Source organism: Desmodus rotundus, chromosome 7 (genome assembly GCF_022682495.2).
Source record: "Desmodus rotundus isolate HL8 chromosome 7, HLdesRot8A.1, whole genome shotgun sequence".
Lineage (NCBI taxonomy): Eukaryota > Metazoa > Chordata > Mammalia > Chiroptera > Phyllostomidae > Desmodus > Desmodus rotundus.
Window position 1 is genome coordinate 38,286,151 of NC_071393.1, and position 23,835 is coordinate 38,309,985.

The 23,835-nt window shown below is 42.1% G+C and overlaps 1 protein-coding gene across 1 annotated transcript in view; it reads right to left on the reverse strand.

Annotated features, from left to right (window-relative positions):
• The window catches only part of LRRC49 (leucine rich repeat containing 49), a 146,087-nt gene that overhangs the window by 41,968 nt on the left and 80,284 nt on the right, over positions 1–23,835 (reverse strand). The window contains exons 9-11 of the mRNA XM_024557498.4: positions 17,468–17,615; positions 5,871–5,954; positions 1,698–1,864 (exon numbers count right to left, since the gene is read on the reverse strand). Of these exons, the coding sequence (XP_024413266.2) occupies positions 1,698–1,864; positions 5,871–5,954; positions 17,468–17,615 (399 nt within the window). The remainder of the gene's footprint in view (positions 1–1,697; positions 1,865–5,870; positions 5,955–17,467; positions 17,616–23,835) is intronic.

The following is a 23,835-nucleotide window of genomic DNA, read 5'->3' on the forward strand; positions in this document are numbered from 1 at the left end:
TGTACTAGTCAGTGGGGGTGGTAGAGGTTGCCGAGTGAGCATGTGTACTCTGTGGCCATTGCATTCAAAATGACTGAGCAAGAAGAACAAGGAATCTGCATCAAATTTTGCGTTAAGCTTGAACACTCCTCTGCAAAAACTATTCAGATGATTTGGAAGGCCACAGCTATGGGCAACTGGTGACCGGCAGCTTCGTCACAACAGTGCGTGCGCTCATGCATAGAGTCTTGTACAAAGTTTTTTGGTGAAACATCCAATCGCCCAGGTGACTCAGCCCCTCTAACAGTCCAGAGTTGGTGCCCTGTGACTTCTGGCTTTCCCTCAACATAAATATCACCTTGGAATGGGGAGAGATTTCATTCCATCAATGAGATTCAAGCAAATACGACAGGGCAGCTGAAGGTGACTGGGAGAAACTGTGTGAGGTCCCAAAGTACGTACTTTGAAGGGGACTGAGGCATCATTGTCCTATGTACAGTGTTTCTTGTATCTTGTACCTTCTTCAGTAAATGTCTCTATTTTGCATATTACATGGCTGGACACCTTCTGGACAGACTATATACATATGAACATATATGAATATATATATATTTCTCTTATATGCTTGATTCCCACGTGCTCTTTGAGAGGAACACACTCAAAGTCTAGATAGTGCAGCAGGGTGTCCTCCTAAACCAGGAGACGTGAGCCCTGTGTCACAGAAGAAATGAGGTTTGCAGCTGTGGGGACGGACACATCCTCAGCAGGGATGTCCAGCCTTTCGGCCTCTCTGGCCACACTGGGAGAAGAGGAGTTGTCTTAGGCCACACATTAAATACATTGTGACACGTAATCAAAACGAAATCTCCTAATGTTTTAAGTAAATTTACGATTTTGTGTTGGGCCCCATTCACAGCCATCCTGGGCGACATGTAGTCCATGGGCTACAGGTGTGACACCCCTGCTAGAACATAACTAAAATAATTATTCAGGTTTTATGCTGAATTGCTTAATAATACTAGTTGAAGAGTAAGGAAGGTTTTGTGCTGGCTGCTGGGGATGTGATATAGGTCAAGATAATCAGGATTCTTTTCTTCTTGAAACTTACATTCTATTGGGGCAAACAGACCTGAAACAATTACCCACTACTTATTTAATTACGGTAATGGTAAGCGCTAAGGAGGCAAAGCGCAGAGTACTGAGAGAGAAAGGGGCATCTCATCTACTGTAGTCTCTGAGAAATAGTTAGAGAAGGGGCCTTAGAGAAGTAGTTTTCAGGGGATATGAAGTCTAAATTTAAGGCCTCCAGGCTGAGTTGGAGTTAAAGCCAGGGGAGGTACAGGATGTAGAGCAGGAAGTGGTGTCGGGGGAGAAAGCAACTGTTTGCAGGACAAAGCCTGGAAGTAACGGAACTGCAGGGCGCTGCGGCTGCAGCAGGAGAACAGGATAAAATAGTTGAGACGGGTAGGGTGGTCTCACAGGCTGTATTAATTAATCGACATCTTTCCTATGACAAACAGAAAACTACCGAAGGGTTTTAAAACTAGGTGTCAGTTTATTTTGTCAAGGATTTCATCTCAACTTTTAAATTTAAACTCATTCCAGTAGGTTCTCCTAAAAACACTGTTGTTAAATAATTATATGTGAGATGGCTCCCCATCCCTGCCTCAAATTCAGTTCTCCAAAGCCTGGCGCCGGGGAAGAGCACCATCGCATACCCTGCTTCCTCTGGAAATGCGGAGATGGTGCTTCCATCCATCTGACCGGGGTCCTGCGGAGGGGAGTCGGAGTCCTTTCTGTCTTGACTTGCAGCCGTGTTGGTTACTCGATGCTGCTGCAAGTCCCACTGCCGGGCTATGTGGTTAATTGTTAGCCTTTTCTTCTCCTGTGGAAAAGTTTACGGTAACAGGATCATAAGGCAACTTTTTTAGCAGGAGAGGATCCAAACAGCATATTGTTTGTGCTACTGTTCACACTTAAAACAGTCTATTCCTTAAAAGTAGCTACAGATTTGTATTCTAAGACAAAATACAATTAGCCTTTATTTCCCTTCTGCATTCAAACACCTTAATAATGGTCTGTCAACCTTAAAGAAAAAACATATATATACAAACAATGATTACTCCCCACTGGAGATTTGAAAATTCACTACCTGGAAGTTCAGTAGAAATTTATATACTTACGTGTTATCTGAAAATTTAATTTGAAAGAAATACACATGTCTTTGTGTTTAAACATAGAAAGAAAATATGAGTAATATTTTAATTTTCCTACCCAATAATTAGGACTAATATGATGAAATAATCTTGGCAAGGAGGAGAGAAGGAGAGGGACTGATTACTGTTCCAAGCTTCACAGTTAAATTACAATGTCTTAAAATCAATAATTACACACAGACTACTGAAAAAAACTGTACTAGGTTGAAATGTTTCTAGGTAACCAGTACCATCCTAGATAAATGTAAAACAATTTAGTTCATTATGTGCAATGGATGCCTTAGTGGGGTGGTTCCCAAACTTCAGAGTACCTCAAATCACATGGAGAGCTCAGAACACTAATGGCTTGTTCTCACCCATTCTGACTTAGTGGGCTTCAGGCAGGGCTCCAAAATCTGCATTTCTAACCAACTCCCAGGTGCTGCTGGCCACCCCCACTTTCAGAAGCACTGATCAGGGCCCTGGGGCTCCACTCCCTCACAGAAGCCTGGTGAAAAAGCAGAGCTGGACTACTGAAAGAGCCTGTGCTAGGTTGGGATGTTCCTTGTTGACTGATATATAAACAGTCTGGGGGAAATAATCACTATTCCATTCTAATCTACTCTACATTATCAAAAGTTAATATTACTATATGTCCTGTTAGTAAGAGCAGAGGCTGAAAATAGACACTCTTCCTTTCCTCTTCCCTAAGAACACAATCATCCAATGAAAACTCAGTGTGTGATACCGACCCCTCCTCCCCGGCTCCTTCTGGAGCCAATGAAGGCTGTTAGGGAGATGCTCGGCCCATTTGCTCAGTGCATATATTCATGTAAATAGTTACTTTTCGTTCCTCCTCTTTGCTTATATTTGGTCATCTAAAGTTTTAGCATGTAGAAATGGCACTGGATAGGAATAAAAAGTGATGACAAAAAACTAATTAAAACTAAACTTTTAAAAAGTTCTATTTGTTTTTAGAAATGTTTTTAGCAATTTTTTCTATTGCCTGGTACTTCAAATTCGTCTATATAGTAAGGGTTAGACTTGATATGTACACACTTCTGAGACTCTGACATTTTATGTGTGCCCTCCTTACCTAAAGCACGTGGAAATCTGCGATTTTACTGAAACTGGCCCCCAATCTATAATAAGAAGGTACCTTACCTTAGAAAATTCTATTTCAGTTATTTGCAGAAGACTGTGACAATCCAATTCTTAACCTAAGCAATGCCATTAGTTTTACTTATTACCAAGGCCACTTTGAAAGAGGCGGGGACAGAGAGTTAATGAAGGATGGCTATCGTGCTGGCTCCATGCACTTGGCCTTCTGGCTGACTGGAGGTTGGCAGAAAGGAATATCCTTAATGAGGTAGATATAGCAGTGCTTAGAAAACAGACACAAAATACCTTTACACCACTGAGTATGTTAAATTTATAACAGGGTACTCTGAAGCTGTAAATGCTTCCCAATACCCACCCCAAAGTTAAGCAGCCTTTACTTGGGTTATTAAAATCAGATACATAGCAGGCTGACTAGCAGAATAATTTTTTTGAAGCTGGGCCCGGGAGTAGGGAAGCCATAATTTAAAACAGGAGTGCAGCCCGGGGTCGTGGGGAACCACGGGCCGCAGGGGCCACACGGGGCTCTAGATGTCTGTGGAGCAAGAAACAAGCAAAGAAAAGACAGAGATTATGCAAAGCAAAAGGGGAAAGGTACCTAAAAGAAAATGTTATGCTCAATTATCACACATGCATCGGGCATGGCTAGAGGCAAACACACGGCCAATTCTGTGTCAGAGTGACAACTACTTCAGCGGGTGCCAACCTCAGCTCCGCCACTGGCGTCAGTCCTTCATAGCACAAGCAATACCGCACCAGAACAGGCCACGACCCTCACTTCCGTTCACTTCCGGGCTCGGAAGGGAGGCAGGTGAGAGGCAACAAGGCAGCAGATGTGTCTGTGTGCTCGTCCTGCCCCTCCACAGCCGGTGTCCCATTCTCTTAGAGATCAACACGCACTGCCGCGTGGAACAGGTCCCAGCAAACACTCAGGGTCTCTGCTCTCGTGATTCCCAATCTGAGCCTGGGCTAGAACCCAGGTCTTCCAACTGCCCACGCCTTCCCTCTTATTAGAAATTCTAGAAACTAATAATTAAAAAGTCCTACTTAGTGACTGCAAGAGAAGCATTCACTATTTTTTGAAGTTTTCATAAAGACTTTCCAAACACTTAAAAAACAGGTGTGCTGAAAAGTTAATGGCACATTTTCAAAAATGCCGAAGATATTAAGCAGCTGAACTGGGTATACAACAAAAAAATTTCAGTTCAAAAGTTGAGTCAAGTGCAATTTGTTGCCTACAGCACGCTCTACTTACAGAAGCTTAGAGCTAAACCATATATGGAGTTTCTTTGCTCGTCCTTCCTTTCCGTGCTCCAGGGCTCACACAAGTGTTCTTTCGGTCTAAGAGCTTTCGTCTACTTACTTATCTACGTCTTTTTTGTTCACGTATTCATGCATTCGCTTACACATCTGACAGCAGCCTGGGCACGGTAAGAAATACTGCTTTGTCTAAGTGAGCCGGTCAGGAGGTCTGCCACACCACTGTCTGGCAGCGGGAAATCTTGTTCGTATGAATTTTCAAAAACCTGCCTACAACTAGATTTCCTCTGAGCCAGTGTGTTTTTGGCCAACCCTTGGGGATAGGCCATTACGAGGAAAACTAAAATCTTACTGGCTAAATCACTAAAAGGCAGAGATGCCAGGAGGGGCTTAGACACACCTAGTTAATGGAGTGAGGGGAACAGAGGGTGGGGGGAGTCCGCAGGCGAGAGAACTGTAGCACCTGGGTAAATGTTCTAATCACTTTTGCAGTAGCGGCCTGAGCCGAGAGGGCTTGGGGACAAGTTGCTTTCCTTTTTTTGTTGATTTAAGAGTAGTTTTCAGAGTAAAACACAGATTAACGTGTACTCCTTGGTCAAGTGCATACACATCCCTGCGTGTCCATTGTCCTATCAAGACCTACGACGTTTCCTGGCCCCTCACGTCCATTATGTCCCTACTGGTCATTTTTTGAATTCCAAACTCCATTTTAGTTTTAACTTTACCTTTACAGAGAAAAGCGCCTACGCGAGACGAGAGTGAGCGTGGTCACCAGGGTGACAGGCTCAGTTTTCGAGCACAGCATGAGGCACAAGACACAAGCTCTGAGTTACCCTTACTGCACTCTGTGATGCTAATATAAAATATTTTAAAATAAAACATTTAAGGAAAGAAATACCTGACATGCTAAATCACTTAAAACCAGTTTAAAGCAAATTTCAATCCATAAAAGTCTCAGAATCTTTACCACCTCTGTATCAGAGAAGCCAATTGAAAGTTTTCAAAAACACAACTTTAAATGCCATGAGGAAATACAGTTGATGCACTTGTGTGGAAGCAAATTATAACTTCTGTTATACTTATTTTATCTCTTTCTTTTAACATAGCTTTTGCATGTGTTTTATGATGGACGTTATATTGCGTTTCAGAAGTATAAGTTTCTTTATAGGTTGTAAACTTATCAAAGCTTTAGGGGGGGTTATAAAGACTGTCCCACTGACGAGAAGGAAGGCTTCAGAGGCGGAAAGCGCGGCTCTGGCTGACCGGCCGGCCTGGTGAGCGCGAGTGGGCACGTGCACGCGGACCTCGGGGGAATACCTTAAGCAAGGACTGCTTATGACTTTCCCGCTTCTTCTCTTCCTCTTTTTTTGCTACCACAGATGCCATACGCCTTTCTTCTTCCTAAAGAAATTTTTAAAGAGAATTAAGTATTTAACCTTTTCTTATCTTTGGTTCTACACATCCGATTTTCTTTGTGAGAGACATACTACTCAGCCAATAGAAACTATGCCCTCAAAAAAAAAAATAGCATGTTCTTCTTTATTTCCTTCTTTCATCCTAATTCTAAACAACCTGCCCTCCTAACTCTGCTCCTAACTCTGGACGTGAGATGAGTGTAGCTGACACACGAGAGGGCAAAGGTGAGAGGAGGAGAGGAGAGAGGAGCAGGCCCGTATGATTTTTCTCTGTGCAGTGAGCACCGCAGTGCCACCTGGGAAGGTCTGAACTTTCTATGATGAGGACCAAAAGGATCAAAACAAAATCTAACAATTTTTATTTGATGTATGATTGCAAATTAGAGTTTTTAAATGATAGAAGAAGAGTGAAAGCCTTTAAACCCTCTGTCGATGCTGACAACTCTCCATTAACATCATGGCTTTCTTTCTGAGCTGACGTGGCCAGCCTAAGTTCTTAAAGTCTGAGAACTGTGAAATAACCTTATAGACCGTTTAGAAAAAGACATTTTTAAAGACTATTTATTTTGAGACAGAGGGGAAGGGAGGGAGAAGGACAGGGAGAGAACATCAATGTGCGTGGTTGCCTGTCGAGTGCCCCCTCCCGGGGGCCTGGCCCACAGCCCAGGCATGTGCCCTGACGGGGAACCAAACTGGTGACCCTTTGGTTCGCAGGCCAGTGCTCCATCCACTAGGCCACACCAGCCAGTGCCGACAGTTTAGAAAATTTTAAAAAATCAGTCCTAATCTGAACACCCTTACTCAATCAAATCTTATCATTTCTGTATGGAATATAGTTATTCTTACGTAAGGCTGAAAAAAGGTAAGGAGGAGAAAGAAACTAATTAATATCACAATATTCACCATGAACAAGTTTTAAAGGTTGCAATCTGTACACACAACCTTGATTCTGCTTTCCCCCGAATACTGTCACAGTTTAGCGGAGTGAATTATAACCATGTAACTTTTAATTTTTATTATCAAAAGATTTGTAGGCATTAAAATTATGTCACAATTTGCAAAAACAATTTCATCATAAAAGACAAACTTCAAAATATCTTCAGAGATAGGAAACTATAAGAAATAATCTAACACATTTGAAGGAGAACTCTTTTAAGAATAAAAATTTACAAACACTGAAATGAAAAATTAAATGGAGGAGGTGGCAGAGTAGATTTTACACCACTGAACAGAGAATCAAATGACTGAAAAGCAGGTCAGAAGAAATTTCCCTGCATGCTTTCATACTACCTTACACTTCCCTTCCCCGACACTTAACCGGTTCCACTCGAATTACGCGTGGCACTACTCCCCTCTCCCACCCCAAAATGTTCCATAAAGGTACACACCGTGCCAACTCCAAGCACACAGTAGATATTTAATAATTACATATTTCAGGAGTGAATTATTGTATATACATCTTTATGTATTTGTTCATTAATTACCCAAAACTAGAACTGCTAAATAAAACGACAGAAGTATTTCTAGGGCTTTTGATATGTGTGCAAATTTCCCTCCGTAAAGGTAGTACTAATACTCCCACCAGAAGTCGTCATTTTATTTAAAACATGATAAATAGTCCTAAGAGCGGTCCCCACACATCCAGACCACACTGTAAGACAGTACTCTGGGCCCTCTTGGGGCCCGGTGTGGTCTCTGACTTGCCTTGGCCAATGCCATGTGAACAAAAGTGACGTGTTCATTTCTAGGTGGAAGCTTTCAAAGACAATGTATGATACAGCTATTCTCTCTCTGGCCTCTGCCACAGACTCTGCGAAGCCCCTGCCGGTGGGCACTGGGAAGGCCTGGTCCTGGAATAAGGACCACGCACGGCAAGGTTCCCAGGCTGCATGCTATGGGCAGACAGTTTGTATGAACGTGAAGTAAGCTTTGGTACTTTCCTCCCCTGAGGTTAGAGAAGTCGTTCCTGCAGCATACTCTGTCCTATCTTGACCAGTACGCCTGTGATTATCTGTTACATTAGAGTTAAAGAAGGTCAAATGTATTCTAGAGGATAAGCCATTATAAATGCTCCTGAAGACAAAGAAAGACCCACACTAAAGGGATATACTGAGCATGCACAAAGAGAAACTATTACGGAGTTAAAAAGGGAGCTAGAAAAGCACCCACTGGCAGTCTCCACTTTTAGGAAGAGGGAAATGGAAGCTCTGCGAAGTTTAGCGATTTATACGAGGTCACACGGCTAGTTACAAAACCAGAATCAGGCCCAGCAACCACGTCTTATAAGAAAGGGAATTTGATGTCTCTTTTATAATAAGGGTATATCTAAACGTATTTTACTGATTTTAACCAGATGAAAAGGTTGAGGTTAAAATTCAGTAGTAATATGCCATATGAATTAGTTGTTTAAAAGGGAACAGGAATTTAGTGTGATTTCTGGTGAATTTAAAGTGTCTTTTACAATACGGAATTAGTTTTTCTTAATGTGAGGCTGAATAGAGGTAATGAGGAAAAATAAACTAAATAAAAAATTCAGAACCTTTATTCCTAGCTTCACAAAGTAGCTGGATTAATAATTAAATTCTTCTGTTTAGTAAATACTGATTTGGTACCTCCTAAGTATAATCTATTTCAGAACAAACTTTTTAAAAAGCAAATTACACTGATGTTCAATTGTTGACTCATCTATAAAATGTGAACTAGAAACAGATTGGTTATTTAAAGAGCCAATTTCAAACAGTACTGGAAACTGTACGGATCACGTACTACACATACTTAAGAGGTGATTCCATCAGATTTTCTAAAAGAATCTGAGCTTCTATTAAAGGCAGTAGGACTTTAAAAGGAAAGCTCAGCCTAGGAAAACTGGATAAATGCCACATCAATTCAAATACTGAGTGTTTTAAGGAATTTATATATCTGATGACTGTATTTCAGCCCAAAAATTATAGCGTAACTAAACTTAGAAACAAAAATACACCTCTAATTTTAAAGATAAGCTATAAATCTGTTGGTAAGAGTAAAAACCAGAAATTCTGGCATCTTCATGTTAATAGTTCAATTTCTGGGATAAAAGCCATATCCTTTATATAGCAAATGAAAGGGATGTAGTTGGGACCAAAAAAAAAAAAAAATCAATGTTTTTCCATATTTCGGTTGTCATGAAGACAGGCATGATTTCAAATTAATTAAGAAGTGCAGTGATTTAATAGGTGTTTTGATAACCTGGATTATCTGTTAGTAGATTATTAAGGCCTTGAAACAATGCATATACTATATGAGAAGTTTTGTTCCAAACTAAACAAAATGGTCCTAATACAGGCAGCAATCTGTGTGGAACTGAAAAAGTAACTGGTGTGGTGGGCTTTTAACCACAGAGTTAAAAATGACAGAACAGACAGTTAGAAAACACATTGTTTCTTCGAGTCTGTCAAGCGTTAAACCAGACTCTAAAATCGCAGTTTTTGTCTAGAGAAGACGGCCCACATTTTTCATTCAAACGGTCTTGTTTACAGAGAAAACTGATTTCCTGGGGTCACAGTTCATGGCAGAGTGCACGAACCGGCAGCCCTGTCGCCTGACTGCTAGGGGCCGGGGAACTCAGCTGTTACCTACCAAGGGGGCGAAGCCAGGATGGGCTGGGTTACGCCGTTGCAACAGCTTCACAGCTCACACCGGCTTACAGTAAGGAAAGTTCACCTCTCGGTCACACAGAGGGCACTACACCTGTCCTGCGAGCCGTGGCTCTGTGCTCCCGCACGTTGTGGTCTGATGGCGTCTTCAACCCATCACATGCTCCACGACGACCACGGAAGAAAGGCGTGGGAATCATACACTGGCTTTTAAATGCTTCCGCCTGGAAATTATATACATTACTTCTGCTCACATTTCACTGGCAAAAGCAAGTTGCATGAACACATGTAACTGCAAGAGGAAAGGAAATACCATCTTTCCACAGGTCAAAAAGAGGACGAGAATCAGCACGCACTGGTAAGCATCAGTAATAGTGACCACATATATCATCACTTCAGTCTCAGGCTATTCCACTTTTTGGAGAGCAAATTATAAATAAGTTCCTCTTAAGCCAACTAAATGTGGGTTCCATGTGAAAAGTATAGACATTGTATCTGTTTCAGAATTGTGGACATACTGCCTACACTGCCTTAGAAATGAACAGGAGAAGATTCTGCCTCCCAGGTTTTCCTATACAATGGTCCCTGTTTTAGCCTTCCAAATGCGTCTTCTCTTCCTGGGCAGTCACGAAAACACCCGAAGACCTGCAATGTCCTCCTTATGTTTCTTCCTTTGTCAATAAATCATGCCAGCTTTTCTGGGAAACTCCAGTTCTCCAGTTTGTCTGATCATTAAAGACTATTGTCTCCATTTTTTTTTTGATCCTCTATTTCTATAAACGAATGTCTTTTTTTAAAAACCATGTTAACTTCTAACAATCACATCTCACAACTCAATGTAAACATATCAATTCCAAGACTAGTTTTCTTTCTCGTCTCTGCATTTGGGGTGAGAATTGTTTTATTTGGTATTGTGGAGTCAATTCAGAATGTTTAATTTATCTATTTTTTAGCTTGCTAGATTCTACTTATTTTTCTAGACTAGAGGTTAGCAAACTTTTCTGTAAGGGCTAGATAATGAGTATTTGAGGCTTTATGAAGCACATAAGATCTCTACTGCATATTCTGCTTTTCATTTCTTTTTAAAAACAATGCTTTAAAATATAAAAACCATTCTTCCCTTGAAAGCCGTACAAACCCAGGCTGCAGAACGGATTTGGCCCACGGACTCTACTTTGCTAAACCTGCTCTAGATCCCTGGGCTACTTTTAGATTCTGATTTGATCAACCAATATATCAGGATCTCCATCTTCTCCGGTTTCTGTCATTCACACACTTTATCAGAATAAAACAGATACTGTCATCCAGTCATGGAACAAACATGGAGAACAGAATGGGCCCGAGGCAAAGCCTCAGAGCAGGCCAGCGCAGGCTCTTCTGCAGGTGGCATCAGCGTGGATCTAATCCATTTGATCTAAACCACAAATCCACTTAGCCGTGTTGTCACCCAATTTACTGGAAGCAATCTCATAAGAGACTTTGTCAAATACGTTTCTTAAGTACCAAAACACTCTCTACGCACTCTTCTGAGAGGGGCTACTTACGTCTAAACTGGGAAAACAACTGGTGTGAATTGCTTTTAGTGAACTCATGCTGCCTCCTAGTGATCAGTTCCTTAAATATTTACAACCCATCTTTCGTTAGTAAATCTAATTCAGTTTTCTTTCATAATCAACATTAAGTTTATTGCCACAATTTGTGGAATTTATACTCTTTCCTCCTGTGATAGATTAGCTCGCTTACCCTTCAGCTCCTCTACTACTCAACACTGCTTCTCAGAAAGAGCTTTCAGTGTGGGTTTAGCAATTCATTCGCTGTTTACCCAGCGCTCCAAATCAGCCTGTAGGCCAAATCCAGTCTGCCACCTGCTTTTGTAAATAAAGTTTTACTGGAACACAGCCTTGCTCATTCATTTACGAACTGTACACACCTGCTTTCACACTACATGACAGAGTTGAGTAGTTTTCACTGGAGCCTGTATAGCTCCCAAAACCTAAAATATTTACAATCAGGCCCTTTTACAGAAAAAGTTTGCCAGCCCCTATCTACACAGATCATGGTCTGAATTCAAACCCACTGATTCACCTATCCTAGGCTTCACTTTTACCTTATTAATATTTATTTCTATGCTTTACAGACCAAAATCCATTGTTCTTAACAGAGATAATAACAGCTCAACAGGTACTGAAGCCAGCAACTCGTATTCTCTCTTAGCGCCACCTTATCTCTTGCCAAGTCCCCGGCTCGGACCGCAGAAGCTCTCACTCTGATCTGAGTGATGTCCCTGCCTCTCACCTCATCCCCATCCCTTCCTCTCCAATTCATCCCCTGGGCTGCTACACAGACAGACAATCTTTCTCATAGGCAATTCCAGTTAAACTACCTTAAACTCTTCAAGGGCTTTTTATTATGTTCACAACAAAAAGCCAATCTCTTTATTATAACATCCAGTGCCTTTCATAGCCCAGTCCCTGCCTGTCAGACACCCTTTCTCCTGCTAGTCCCCCCCCCCCGCACCCCCGCCCCGGTGTACACTCACGCTCAGCCACGTTGAACTGCTATCAGTTGCTACATTCTCTCGGCACCCCTCCACACCTTCTCTCTCCCTGGACCATTCTTCAGAGGTGCATCCTCCTCCTCCTTGGCTATTCTTCAAGACTCAAGTATTTTGCTCCTTTGGAACTTTGCCTATTTCTCCAGTAGACATAGGAGTGCTTTGCTCTTTGATATGATTGTGCTGTGTGTGTGACACACACATATCTAGCAATTAATCTACCTTTATCTACCTGGTCATTTGGGTTATAATCTGGCTGCATCACTGCCTCTGCACTAGACTATAATCAAAATCCTGATTTATCATCTCTAGTATCTAACACAGACCCTTGTCTACAAACTTTTCAGTTCAAAGTGACCAAGAATGAATGTCTCAGGAATTTTCCCACAGTACCTCTAGGTCAAAAGAAATGTGCTACAGCTCTGTTTACTGTAGTTAAGAAACGACTTAATAAATATTCATGCTCTAGCAACTCGGTAGCCATTTGAAAAATATAACACATGTAAATTGAAAGAAGAAATATACCACTCCTAAATAACCACAATTACTCACCAATAGAACATGCGCACCTGTAAGGCATTATACAACTTCTCACACATTGTGATTCGATTGTGTTGTTGGATGTGGACCAGGACCAAGGCGGGTCTGCTGGACTAGTCTGGAAATGGGTTTCCAAAGTCATGAGGAAAGAATCTGAGGGGCTCACGCATAGGAGGATTTGAGCAACAGTGGCAACATTTAATGGAAGGGCGCATAGGACGGCGATGCCCCCGTAGAGGTTGCCGCACTGCCTTATCCATGGCCATGTGGCTCAGCTGTCTCACTGCACAAGTCCAGCCCCGGAGGAGGACCAGGACCCAAAGCTGCTGTGGAATTAGCCTATCATCCAAGGCTCTAGTAGTCCAGCCCAGTCTCGGTTCCCGTCCAGCCCTTCTCACCCAGAGCTGCATCACCCAGGGCCAGGTGGCTGCTGCTGAAAGAGAATGCCCCTGGGCCTTTGTTGATCTTTGATTATATTACCTTGGGCTTGGGGAGAGCAAGCTTTCATTCAAACTAACCAATCTTCCTGATCCTTTGTGAGCTTGTGCTGGACCCTCCTCCTATCCAATCCCTTTCCTGGACCTTCTGGGTTCCATGACCTTATCCTATCCAGTCTTTTCCCAGGCTAGACTCCTCCCCTTTATGGTCGCCACCTGGCTTCTACTGCACTTGCCTCAGCAGGGGAATTTTTCCCTTGCTGACTCTCCCCACCCCCACCTCCCATTAGTCTATGGGAACAGACCGGTGTTTCCCTGGGGAGAACGTAAATCTTATCTTTCCTGCCTGCTCCAGGATTGTCCCTTTGATGGTGGACGTGCTGTCCCCTAGGGTGTCCATGAAGCTGTAACTTCTTAGTTAATCCAGTTTAATCAGACGCCTGGCTCCCTTATCTTTTGCTCATATCTGACTAGCTGCTGAGCGTAACAACTGGACACTGCCGCCATCGCTTCCTGTTCCATACTGGTTGGCACTGGCGTGGTTTTTCTTTTATCACAGTAACCACTGAAAACTCAGCTTCGCAAAGATATGATGCCAGGGAGAGAAATGCAGTGTGATCTAATGTTGAAATGGGAAAATACCTGGAACTAGAAGTTTTTCAGTGTCTCACAGATACCATAAATCACTGCATTTCCCTCAAAAATAACAAGTGTTCCACAGTGTCCCTGGGAGCTCACTGCAGCATCTTTGGCACACAGTTTGGGAATCACAGCCCTAGTTCACAGAAGTTCATTAAATATTTGTGTAATCTACTCTAGCTAGAAGGTTTACATGGTAAGTTACGTATTTAACTAAGATTCTTTTAAACAGAAAAAATTCTTATAGAACACGTGTCAGTGAACGAACTTTTCTAGCAAGATGGAAAATATTTTATGCTTGTAGGCCTTATAGTTTCTTGAGCAACTATTCAGCTCTACTAATGTAATATCAAAACGGACATAGATAATACATAAATGGATGAACATGACTGTGTTCCAATGTAACCTTTTTGCCAATCCAGTTACAGAAAGCCTAAAAAAAGGTATATTGTTTCACACTAAAATTGCTAAAAAATTATAAACAGAAAGTGAAACTAAATGTGATGGTCCACACTGTTCCTGCAAGTAGTTAGCTAGATACTCAGACGACAGAGCACAGAGGGAATTAGACACTGACTTTAATAAACTGCGGAGCATAAGCCGGCTTGCTTAGCCAGACAGCTACAGCCTTTACGGGCTCATTCGCACACTCCAGGGGACGGCCACCGAGGACCCTGAACCCCGGAGCATGGAAGTCTCCCCAGGGGCACTGTCTGGCCTACAGTACCAGGTTGCTGTGGGGGTGCAGAGGGAGGGAGCCCACAGCCTGTCAGTCTAAAGGGGGTGTGGACACATCAAAAGCCTGCAAAACCTTGGGGAGTTGATTGTTACTTTGAAAAAGCTCCTGGTTATAGGGGGATGAAGAAGCACTCTCTCTCTCTCTCACTCAGTGACCAGCACGCACCTGTTCGTTCATGCGTTCCTCTGTCACCCGGGAACACACAACCATGTGGGTCTAGCAGCCATGTGGGCCCACAGCAGACCGCGTGGGCTCCGAAGGACTGAGCTTTAATATGAAACAGAAACTCAGGACACTGGCCTTTGTTTTAGCCTTGCTGAGGACACAGTTGGACTTTTTCCATGGCAGAACAGACGGAGATGGGACCCTGGAAACCAAGGGGCAGAGTTGCACCTGAATAATCCTTGCCACACCACAGTCTCCCGTGGGTGAGTCCTTGGAATGCTTTCCTTGTGATCCCGTGGAAGAGCCTAATTTCCACAGGCAACAACTCCAACATGAATAAATGAATAAACTGAAATGTTTATGAGGAACGGGATTACAAAGAGAAAGCAGGAACTTCCCATGGAGAACCCAGGCAGACACCATCTTAATTGAACAACATCAATAAAGGGATAAATATAAATTACACAGCACTTGCCCATCAGATGCAGTAAGAAGAATGCAAAGTCACTTCCGTGACATTTATACCCAAGATCTATAGCTAAAAATTAATCTTGCGGGAATATGAAAAAACCTGGATTGAGGTCATGCCAGAAAATAGCTGATCTGTAATCTTCCGAAACACCAAAGCCACGCAGGTTAAGGAGGACTGAGGGACTGCGCCGGGAAGGTGGCGGCCACAGAGACGCGGTAGCAAAACGCACCTGCATGCCATGCGAAGGGCCCAGACTCTGCCACCGAGCAGCTGCTCTTTTGGATATTGACTTCAGGCTGTTTATTAAGAAATGAAAGACTCAGAAAGAACCTTTGACCCTCACCCATTTCCCACCCAAGAGATTCAGACAGAGAAACCTGCTTCAGCAAGGAGGCCTGAGGACGCTGCCTTTGCCTAATTTGAGTTCAGTGCTGTAAACAGAGGCCTCGGCCAGGCGGACACTCCACGCCCACCGCCTCTGAGTCACCTCGCAAGGACTTGTCTGCCGAGCGTGTTCTGCTCTTTTTCAAATTACACACGAGTGTAAATTGCCCATTCTCATTTCTAAAATCTAATACCCCATCTCCTCACCTTCTCCTTTGTCCAAAAATACCTTATGTACCCAATGTTGCCTCACTGTCTTCGGGATTTTCATGTAATTATCACGCCTATGTGAATTCCCCATGCACATATAGTGAAGTTTGATTTTCTCCTGTTAATCTGTATCTTTTTAATTTGGTTTTTAGCCCAGCCAAAAGAACTTAAAAGGTGGGAAGAAAAGTATTAATATTTTATTAGGCCCCGCAAATGTATAATTTCAGACTGGATCACTTTGCTATATAAAATTTTGTTGATGTGACTGGTAAGATTGAATGTGGTGTGAGGATTCAACACCAGTAATTACTCGATATTCATTTCCTGATTTCACTGGTTATACTGTGTTTGCACAGGAGAATGTCTTTGCTTATAAGAAATATACACTGAAGAGTTCGGAGCTGTTGGGGAATGGAGTGCGCAGCTCACTCTCAAGTGGTTCAGGAACAAAGCTCTTGGTGCTGAACGTACACCTTTCCTGTACACTGAGACTGCTCCCACTGCGGAGTTTCTACGGGCGGAAACAAACAGCGGAGGGCAGATGTGAAGGACGCTGCTCTGCGTTCGGCGGGAAAGCCGCCCTGCTCCCTGCCCAGGACATTTGCCCTCGTTTCCTTCCCAAGCAAACACACTCTATGGACTGTGCAAGGACAATGGCTACACACAGTATTACTCTCCTTTGTTTAAGGCACAGAAGTAGGTAAATCTCACCCAACCGACAAGTCTTTATTGAACATCACTACGCTGCCACCACTGATGAGACAGAAGAGGAGAAACGTGCACAGAACATCCTCAGGGGTTAGGCTTCTGCCCGTTAGGACGTTAGTTGGGTAGACAAGTATGACATAAATCCACTGTAAGAAACAATATATAATTAAGTACTAATTTATATAAAGGGGTTGGCTTCACCTCGTACCCCACTCACCTCGACCTTATTGGCAAGAGCAATGAGAAGTACCCGAGGTGCTCACCTAGGAAAGGCCTGGAGACAAGGGCAAGTCCGAACGGCGCTGACGGTACAGTCTGAGCAAACGGAGAGGACAAAGCCGAGCCCCCACGCAGAGCCCTACCAGGCCCCTGGCACTCACCGATGAGTGGGCACATGACTACCTGCCAGCCCCCGCGCTGCCCACCTGTCGCTGAGGGAGAGGTGAGAACTGCAGGCGTGGCGAGGCAGGCAAGGCGAGCTAACTGGCACCTGAGTAAGCACAGCTGGTCACTCACGCTCACATCAGAACCGGCAGAGTCATGTTCCAAGGGCTAGTACTTCATTCCCCTTGACAACAGCCTGTGACACACACAGTTATGATCCCCGCTTTACCTCGAGAGAATGAGGTACGGAAAGGTTAAGTAAACCGCTGAAGGTCGCATGACTTAGAAAATAGTCAAACCAGGATTCAGACGTAAGCAGTCTGGCTCCAGGACCCACCTTCTTGGCCATTATCAATGCAATTCTTACCCCTTCCAAAGTAAATTATTAGTTAGGTACTAAGCAAGAATTAAAATACAAGCACAGTGGTTAATTTAAATAGAAGGCTAGGAATTTAAAGGGCCCTATTCAATGACATTGGCGGGTGGTGAAGAAAAATCTATGATTACAATCATGAACTGTACCGTAATTACATTTATGATAATCCCTAGCTCACTATCAAGCAGAGCGCACGCATCCCGACTCCCTCCTGCGCAGTGAGGACAGCGGCCTAGCGAGCCCCAGGGCAGCACCTCACCGTGACCCTCTTCATATCCAGCTGGCGCAGCTGCTGCATGTTCTGAAGGACGGTATGTTTGTACCATGACTCTTGAGCTATAGGGTTGCCATCAAAAGTGATGTCCGAGAGAGAGGTAGAGTCAGCGAGGCAGCAAACACTCTCAAAACTGCAGAGACAGAAAACACTGGGTTATTGCGAGACCTTCAAAGAGTCCTTTGATTTAACAGAACAGTTAGATTCACAGAAAAATTAGATGATGGTACAGTTCCCACATACTCTCCACCCAGTTCCCCCTATTACTAACATCTTACATTAGTATAGCACATTTTCACAAGTATGGACTAATATCAATACATTCTCACTAACCCAAGCCCATATTTTATCCAGATTTCCTTAGTCTTTACCCACTCTCCTTGTTCTGTTCCAGGATCCCAGCCAGCACACCACGTTACACTTAGCTGTCACGTCTCCTCGGGCTCCTTTTAGCTGCGACAGCTTCTCCGACTTCCCTTGGTATTGATGACCTGGACAGTTTTGAGGCTTACTCATCAGTGATTTTGTAGGATGCCCTTCTACTGGGACTGGTCTGATGTTTTTCTAGTGATTAGACTAGGGTTAAGGTACACACTAGTGACTAACATAACATCGCTGTTGATGTTGAACCTGATCGCGTGGCGGAGGCTGTTTTTCAGGCTTCTCCAATGTAAAGTTGCTCTTCCTTCCCCTGAATTCTTTGGAAGGAAGTCATTATGGGCAGCCCATACTTAGGGGGTGGGAAGTTCAGTTTCCCCTCCGTGAGGGCAGCATCTACATAAATTATTGGAAATTCTTCATCCTAGGAGGGATTTTTTCCCTGCCACTTATTTATTTATATGAGTTTGGATGCATGAATATTTATTTTATACTCTGCGTTATAATCCAATACTATTTTACTTAAATTGTTCCGGCTTTGGTACCAGAAACTTTTTCAGTGTGTCCCTTGGACATACTTCCACCATTAATGTGGATGTGGATATTTTTTTTGGTGCTTCCTTACTTTCTGGCACACAAAATTCTCCAGACTCCTACTTCCTACCCCAGGCCTAGAATCAGCCGTCTCTCCAAGGAGCCACGTCCCTTGTACTGGAGACGGTACTGAGGACAAAGATCTGCATACTTCCATCTGTGCCTCTTCTCTCTGTTTTCAGGTCCTGTGCCCATTTTTAATGGGTTTCTTTGTCTTTTGTTGTTGAATTGTAAGAGTTTTGTATATATAATGGATATGACTCCTACCAGATATGTTGTGTAAATACTTCTCCCAGTCTGTGATTTGTCTTTTCATTCTTTTAAAAAAGATTTTATTTATTTATTTTTAGAGAGAGGGGAAGGGAGGGAGAAGGAGAGGGAGAGAAACACTGATCAGTTGCCTCTCATGTGTCCCAACCAGGCACCGGCCCACAACCCAGGCATGTGCCCCGACAGGGTGGGAATCGAACTGGCCGTCTTTGGCTTTGGGGACAATGCACAACCAACTAAGCCGTGCCAACCGGGGCCTTTTTCGTTTTTTAAATAGTGTCTTTCAAAGGGCAGATTTTAACTTTCATGATGTCAACTAACCAACTCTCTCTTTCCTGGATCACACTTTTGGTGTTGCACTATAAATACTGCACCAAACCCAAGGTTTTCTAGATTTTCTTTTAGAAGTTTTATAGTTTTGTGTTTTGCATTGAGGCCTATGATAGATTTTGAGTTACTTATGCGAAAGGTGTAAGATGTGTCTAGATTCATGTTTTATATGAATATTGAATTGTTCTGGTACCATGTATTGGAAAGACTGTTCTTTCTCTATTGAACTGACTTTGCTCTTCTGTCAAAGATCATTTGACCATATTTGTGTAAGTCTATTTCCGGGCCTCTGCTCTGTCCCACTGATATACGTGTCTATTCGTTCACCAATACCGCCCTGCCCTGATTACCGCACCTTTACGCGGTAGGCTAGTGTGAATCCTCCAACTTTGTTCCCTGCGTCTCTAATCTAGGTCTTCGCTTTTCCATATAAACTTCAGCATCCATGTGTTGATCTCTACAAAGTAACTTGCCGAAATTTTGATTGAGACAGTCACTGTTTTTTAAAGAAGGGAATAATCCCTTTTCTAACTAATACCCCAGAGCAGGTTGGTAAAACTCACTTCTATTAGAGTGATCCTCATTCAATGACTATTCAAATAACTACTGTAACACTTAGGCCTAAAAGTGCTTTACCCAGGCACTATATTTAATAACTCTTCTTCCTGTGGTAAGAAAAGGTAGGAAATGCTCTATATCCTACCTATGTGTAAAAAATTTCCTACCTACCAGTGAAAACACCCTGTGTGTTGACAATTAAGGTTGAGGCAAGGTCTTCAACAAGAAGTAAGTTTTTTCTTGTCATTTAAAAATATTTCTAGTGTATTTTGCTCTCATTCAAGGTAAAGAAATATTCTGCAATCAAGTATTTTACTTCAGAGCTTACCTTTACCAATCTAAAAGGTAAACTCATGATTTATATGTATATTGTGGTTTCTGAGACATGCTTAAATAATCGTAGGAATGTATTTTTGAAAGGATGGTACATGTAGACAAAAATGAGAGTTCATGAATTAAACTTAATCTCCTCAAATGTAAATACAATGGACATTGTAATGTTTTTCCCACCTAGCATTAACACAAATTTTTTTTTCAATATCAAACATCTCAGAACAGTTTCTGGTGTTTGAGACAGATGTTTAAAAGATGCTTCTCTCCTGCCCTGTAGTTGTTAACATAAAGCTTAAATCAAATAAAAATGATTCTGATCATTTCAAAACTAAAACACAAAGCAAATGTTAAGTGAACTAACTCATCATCTTCCCTCCACATATCTGCTACTCCATGCACCCTGCCTATCTGCTAAGTGACATACAATTATTATCAAGTCCGTTGCCACTGTGAACCAATCAACCTCTTACTCGGAAATCGACGATTCGTAATGGGAACGGCAAAGGCTCTTCAAAGGTTTTTAAGCAAGTGGGGACACTGTGATTAGAATAATTCAAGCTCGGCCAAAGGAGGCGCCGGCAACGGGAAAGTTGCGGCAGTCCCCAGCGGGCGCTACCCCAGCAACTCTTCCCAGATCAGCTGCTAATACTGACACCCCGACTGAAGTCTTTATGCTTTGAATAGTTTTACTAAAGTAAAAATAAATCTGTATTTGATCCACGAGATTCCTCACAAAATTTTATTTCCACCTGCAAGACATTTGACCAATAAACATGCCAGACATTCCTAGAAATGCACATGATTTTAAAAACATTCTCTAATCAAACAAAACAATGCTTTTAAAGTACAAATACAGCCTAATGAAGGGTTATAACCTGCCTAACCAGACAAAATCAAAATCAAATTATTTTAAAAAAAACCCAAAACACCCCTGGAAAGAGAGCAGTAGTCATAGTGAAGTAGTGCTACTCCTCAGAACAGTCTCTCTCTCCTTTTAAGAACACTCAGTTGCTTGCCTCTTCCGAGTACCACGAATGGAAAAGCTGTGGGCCAAAGGCTGACATTAACTCAGAATCTGACTTTAATCTCTTTCCAGATTACTCATACACTTGTTCTCCCCAGCAGCCTCCTCCCAAGGCCACATCTGCTTCGGATCTGCTGCAGAACCTTCAGGGGGACAGTCCTCCCTCCTGACCACACTCATCTCAAAAGGAAAAGGAAGTACTTTTAGACCATTTTATCCTTACTTGATAAAGTACAAAGGAAAGATAAAATTCCCAGATATGTATGTATACGACAGAGCTATTTAAGAATTCCCAAATATTAGCTAAATTTCTCTATTTGGGAAGTCCTCCCCCAAAAGTAAGTTAGGTACTTTAGAAAACGGGGTTTCAGTCCTTCATATAAATAAAGTACCATGTACTCTGAAATAATCTTAATAAAAAGTTTCCTTATTTCTATGCAGATCAGTGAGAATTTTACTGAATAGTTACTAAGTGAAATGACACAGAATTCAGCGTGCTCAACAGGACTGAAATACGCACAACTGACGAGCACAAAACAATCAGAGAGATCTATAAACTATGTATGTCAGTACTGAAGAATGAAGTACAGTTACAGAAAAGAGCACAGAATGGTGTGTGTACTTTTGATAAAATAAGCTGAGTCTGTGAACTGAGGTCCTTGCAAAAAACAAGTAAAAATGGTAGATAAAATATATTTTAAAAATTAAATGCATTAGTAACCTGCTAAGAGATGAGAAATACATAGGCCATAAAAAAAAAAAAAGGAAATGTGGGCAGTCAGAGAGGCAAGCAAAATGTGGAAACTGACCTTTTTGCTTTGAAGGTGTTTACTAAACCTAATGGACTTGAGCTTTGGCTTAAGTGATCTTCAAGGCCAAGGGACCAAAGACAACTCCCAGGGGCCACCCAAGTTGGAGAGTTGTCCCTAAATCTGAGACACCAATGGCTAGACACTCAACACAGGATGAATTACTTTAAAACTTTCTTACTACCCCCAAAATATTGCCTATCTCAAAATCTGGGGCCAAGTACAAGCAGAAGAAAATTCTTCCTTGATTATTTATAATCACAAAACACAATTTGAAGCCTAAATGGATGATCTAAAATATTTCAATAGGAGAACTGACTTTTTTTTGAAGAGCTCTCAGGCCGGTCACACCTATAGACACATGATAGAGACAAGTGAAACTCCTCTATGGAGGAATTTACCTTCATAAAACCTCCACAGAATTTCCAAAGGTAAGGCACCAAAGGGGAAAAAAAAAACCAGCTCACAGTTCAAAAGGAAATAAAGCACTCTGATCGACAGCTAGCAGAAACAACAGATGACATGGTCAGATTAGCTCAAATTTCTTCATATAATGGGATTATCAAACATATCAAACACAGAATATAAAAAGAACTATAGCATATTTCAACAAATAAAACAAGTTTGAATATATGAGTAAAAATCAACAATCTAAAAGACAACTTCTAGAGATAAAAAAATCAATTAAGATCAAAAAGTGAAAGGCAATGCATGGAGATGAAGGAAATCAAGCCCACCTTTCCTGTACAAACTGTTCTTTGGAGTAAAAAGATAATAAATGTTTTCTTTATAGAAGAATCATAGAATACCATCATTTTGTAACCCCTAATGAGATAATGGATCCAGATATAATGATCATCAATGATTGCTGAAATATTTTGGTGAAAAGATGGGGAACTTTATTAAAAAATGGAGCAGCCCTGGCGAGGTTGGTCAGTTGGTCGGAGCATGCGCTGGTACACCAAGAGGTGGTGGGTTTGACTCCCGGTCAGGACACGTACCTAGGCTGCGGGTTCCATCCCTGGTCTGGGAGCAACTAATCAATGTTTCTCTCACACCGATGTTTCTCTCCCTTCCTCTCTCCCTAAAATCAATGAACATATCCTTGGGTGAGGATTTAAAAAAAGAAAAAAGGAACTAGTTAACAACAGCCGAACCCAATAATCAGTTTATACATTACAGCAAGCAGAACATATTTTCTCTCTCTCTATATATACATATTTCCCTCCCTTTTACATTTTCTTTCACTTCCCTGTTTCTCTCCTTTCAGCGCTCCATAACAAGCAGCCATCTATATTGATACATTTTTTAATCCTCTCCCAAAGATAAGTTCATTGATTTTAGAGAGAGATAAAGGGAAAGAGGGAGAGAGAGAAACATCGACGTGAGAGACACATCCATTGGTTGCCTCCCATACGTGCTCTGACTGGGGATCGAACTGCAACCCAGGTGTGTGCTAGGTGTGTGCTAGGTGTGTGCCCTGACCAGGAAATTGAACTCCTGAACTTTTGGGTGTATGGGATGATGTTCCACCAATGGAGCCACCCGACCAGGGCTATACTGATACACTTTTAATCACTGTTAGTCACTATAGTTCTTTTTAGTGCATGATGGTAGTGGGAATTCTTAGAAAATAAAACAATTTAAAAATTTTTAATGACACCTAATAAGTCATTTTTTGTCACGAAGGAAAAATATGGTTGAGAAACTAATTTTTTTTTTCACATGAATAAGGAAGATCTCCAAACTCCTTTTGGGGAATGTTAAAAGATAAACTGAGGCACATTAAAAATTTAAAGAGTTTATCTGAGCAAAAATCAATTTGAATCAGGCAGCATCCAATTTAGCAGATAAGGGCTCCATGGAGCTGTACAAAATGAAAGACTATTAGGCTATAATAGCAAGAAGGGAGCAGGAAAATGTTAGTTATACTTAGCAAACAAGCGAGTTGGTTACTGCAAAGCTACTTTCCTTTGGGGAACCGCAGGGGTTTATCAGGCAGATTACCTAACTAGTGCTTCTGATCAGGCGAGCCCTGATTTAAGATTTAAGATTCC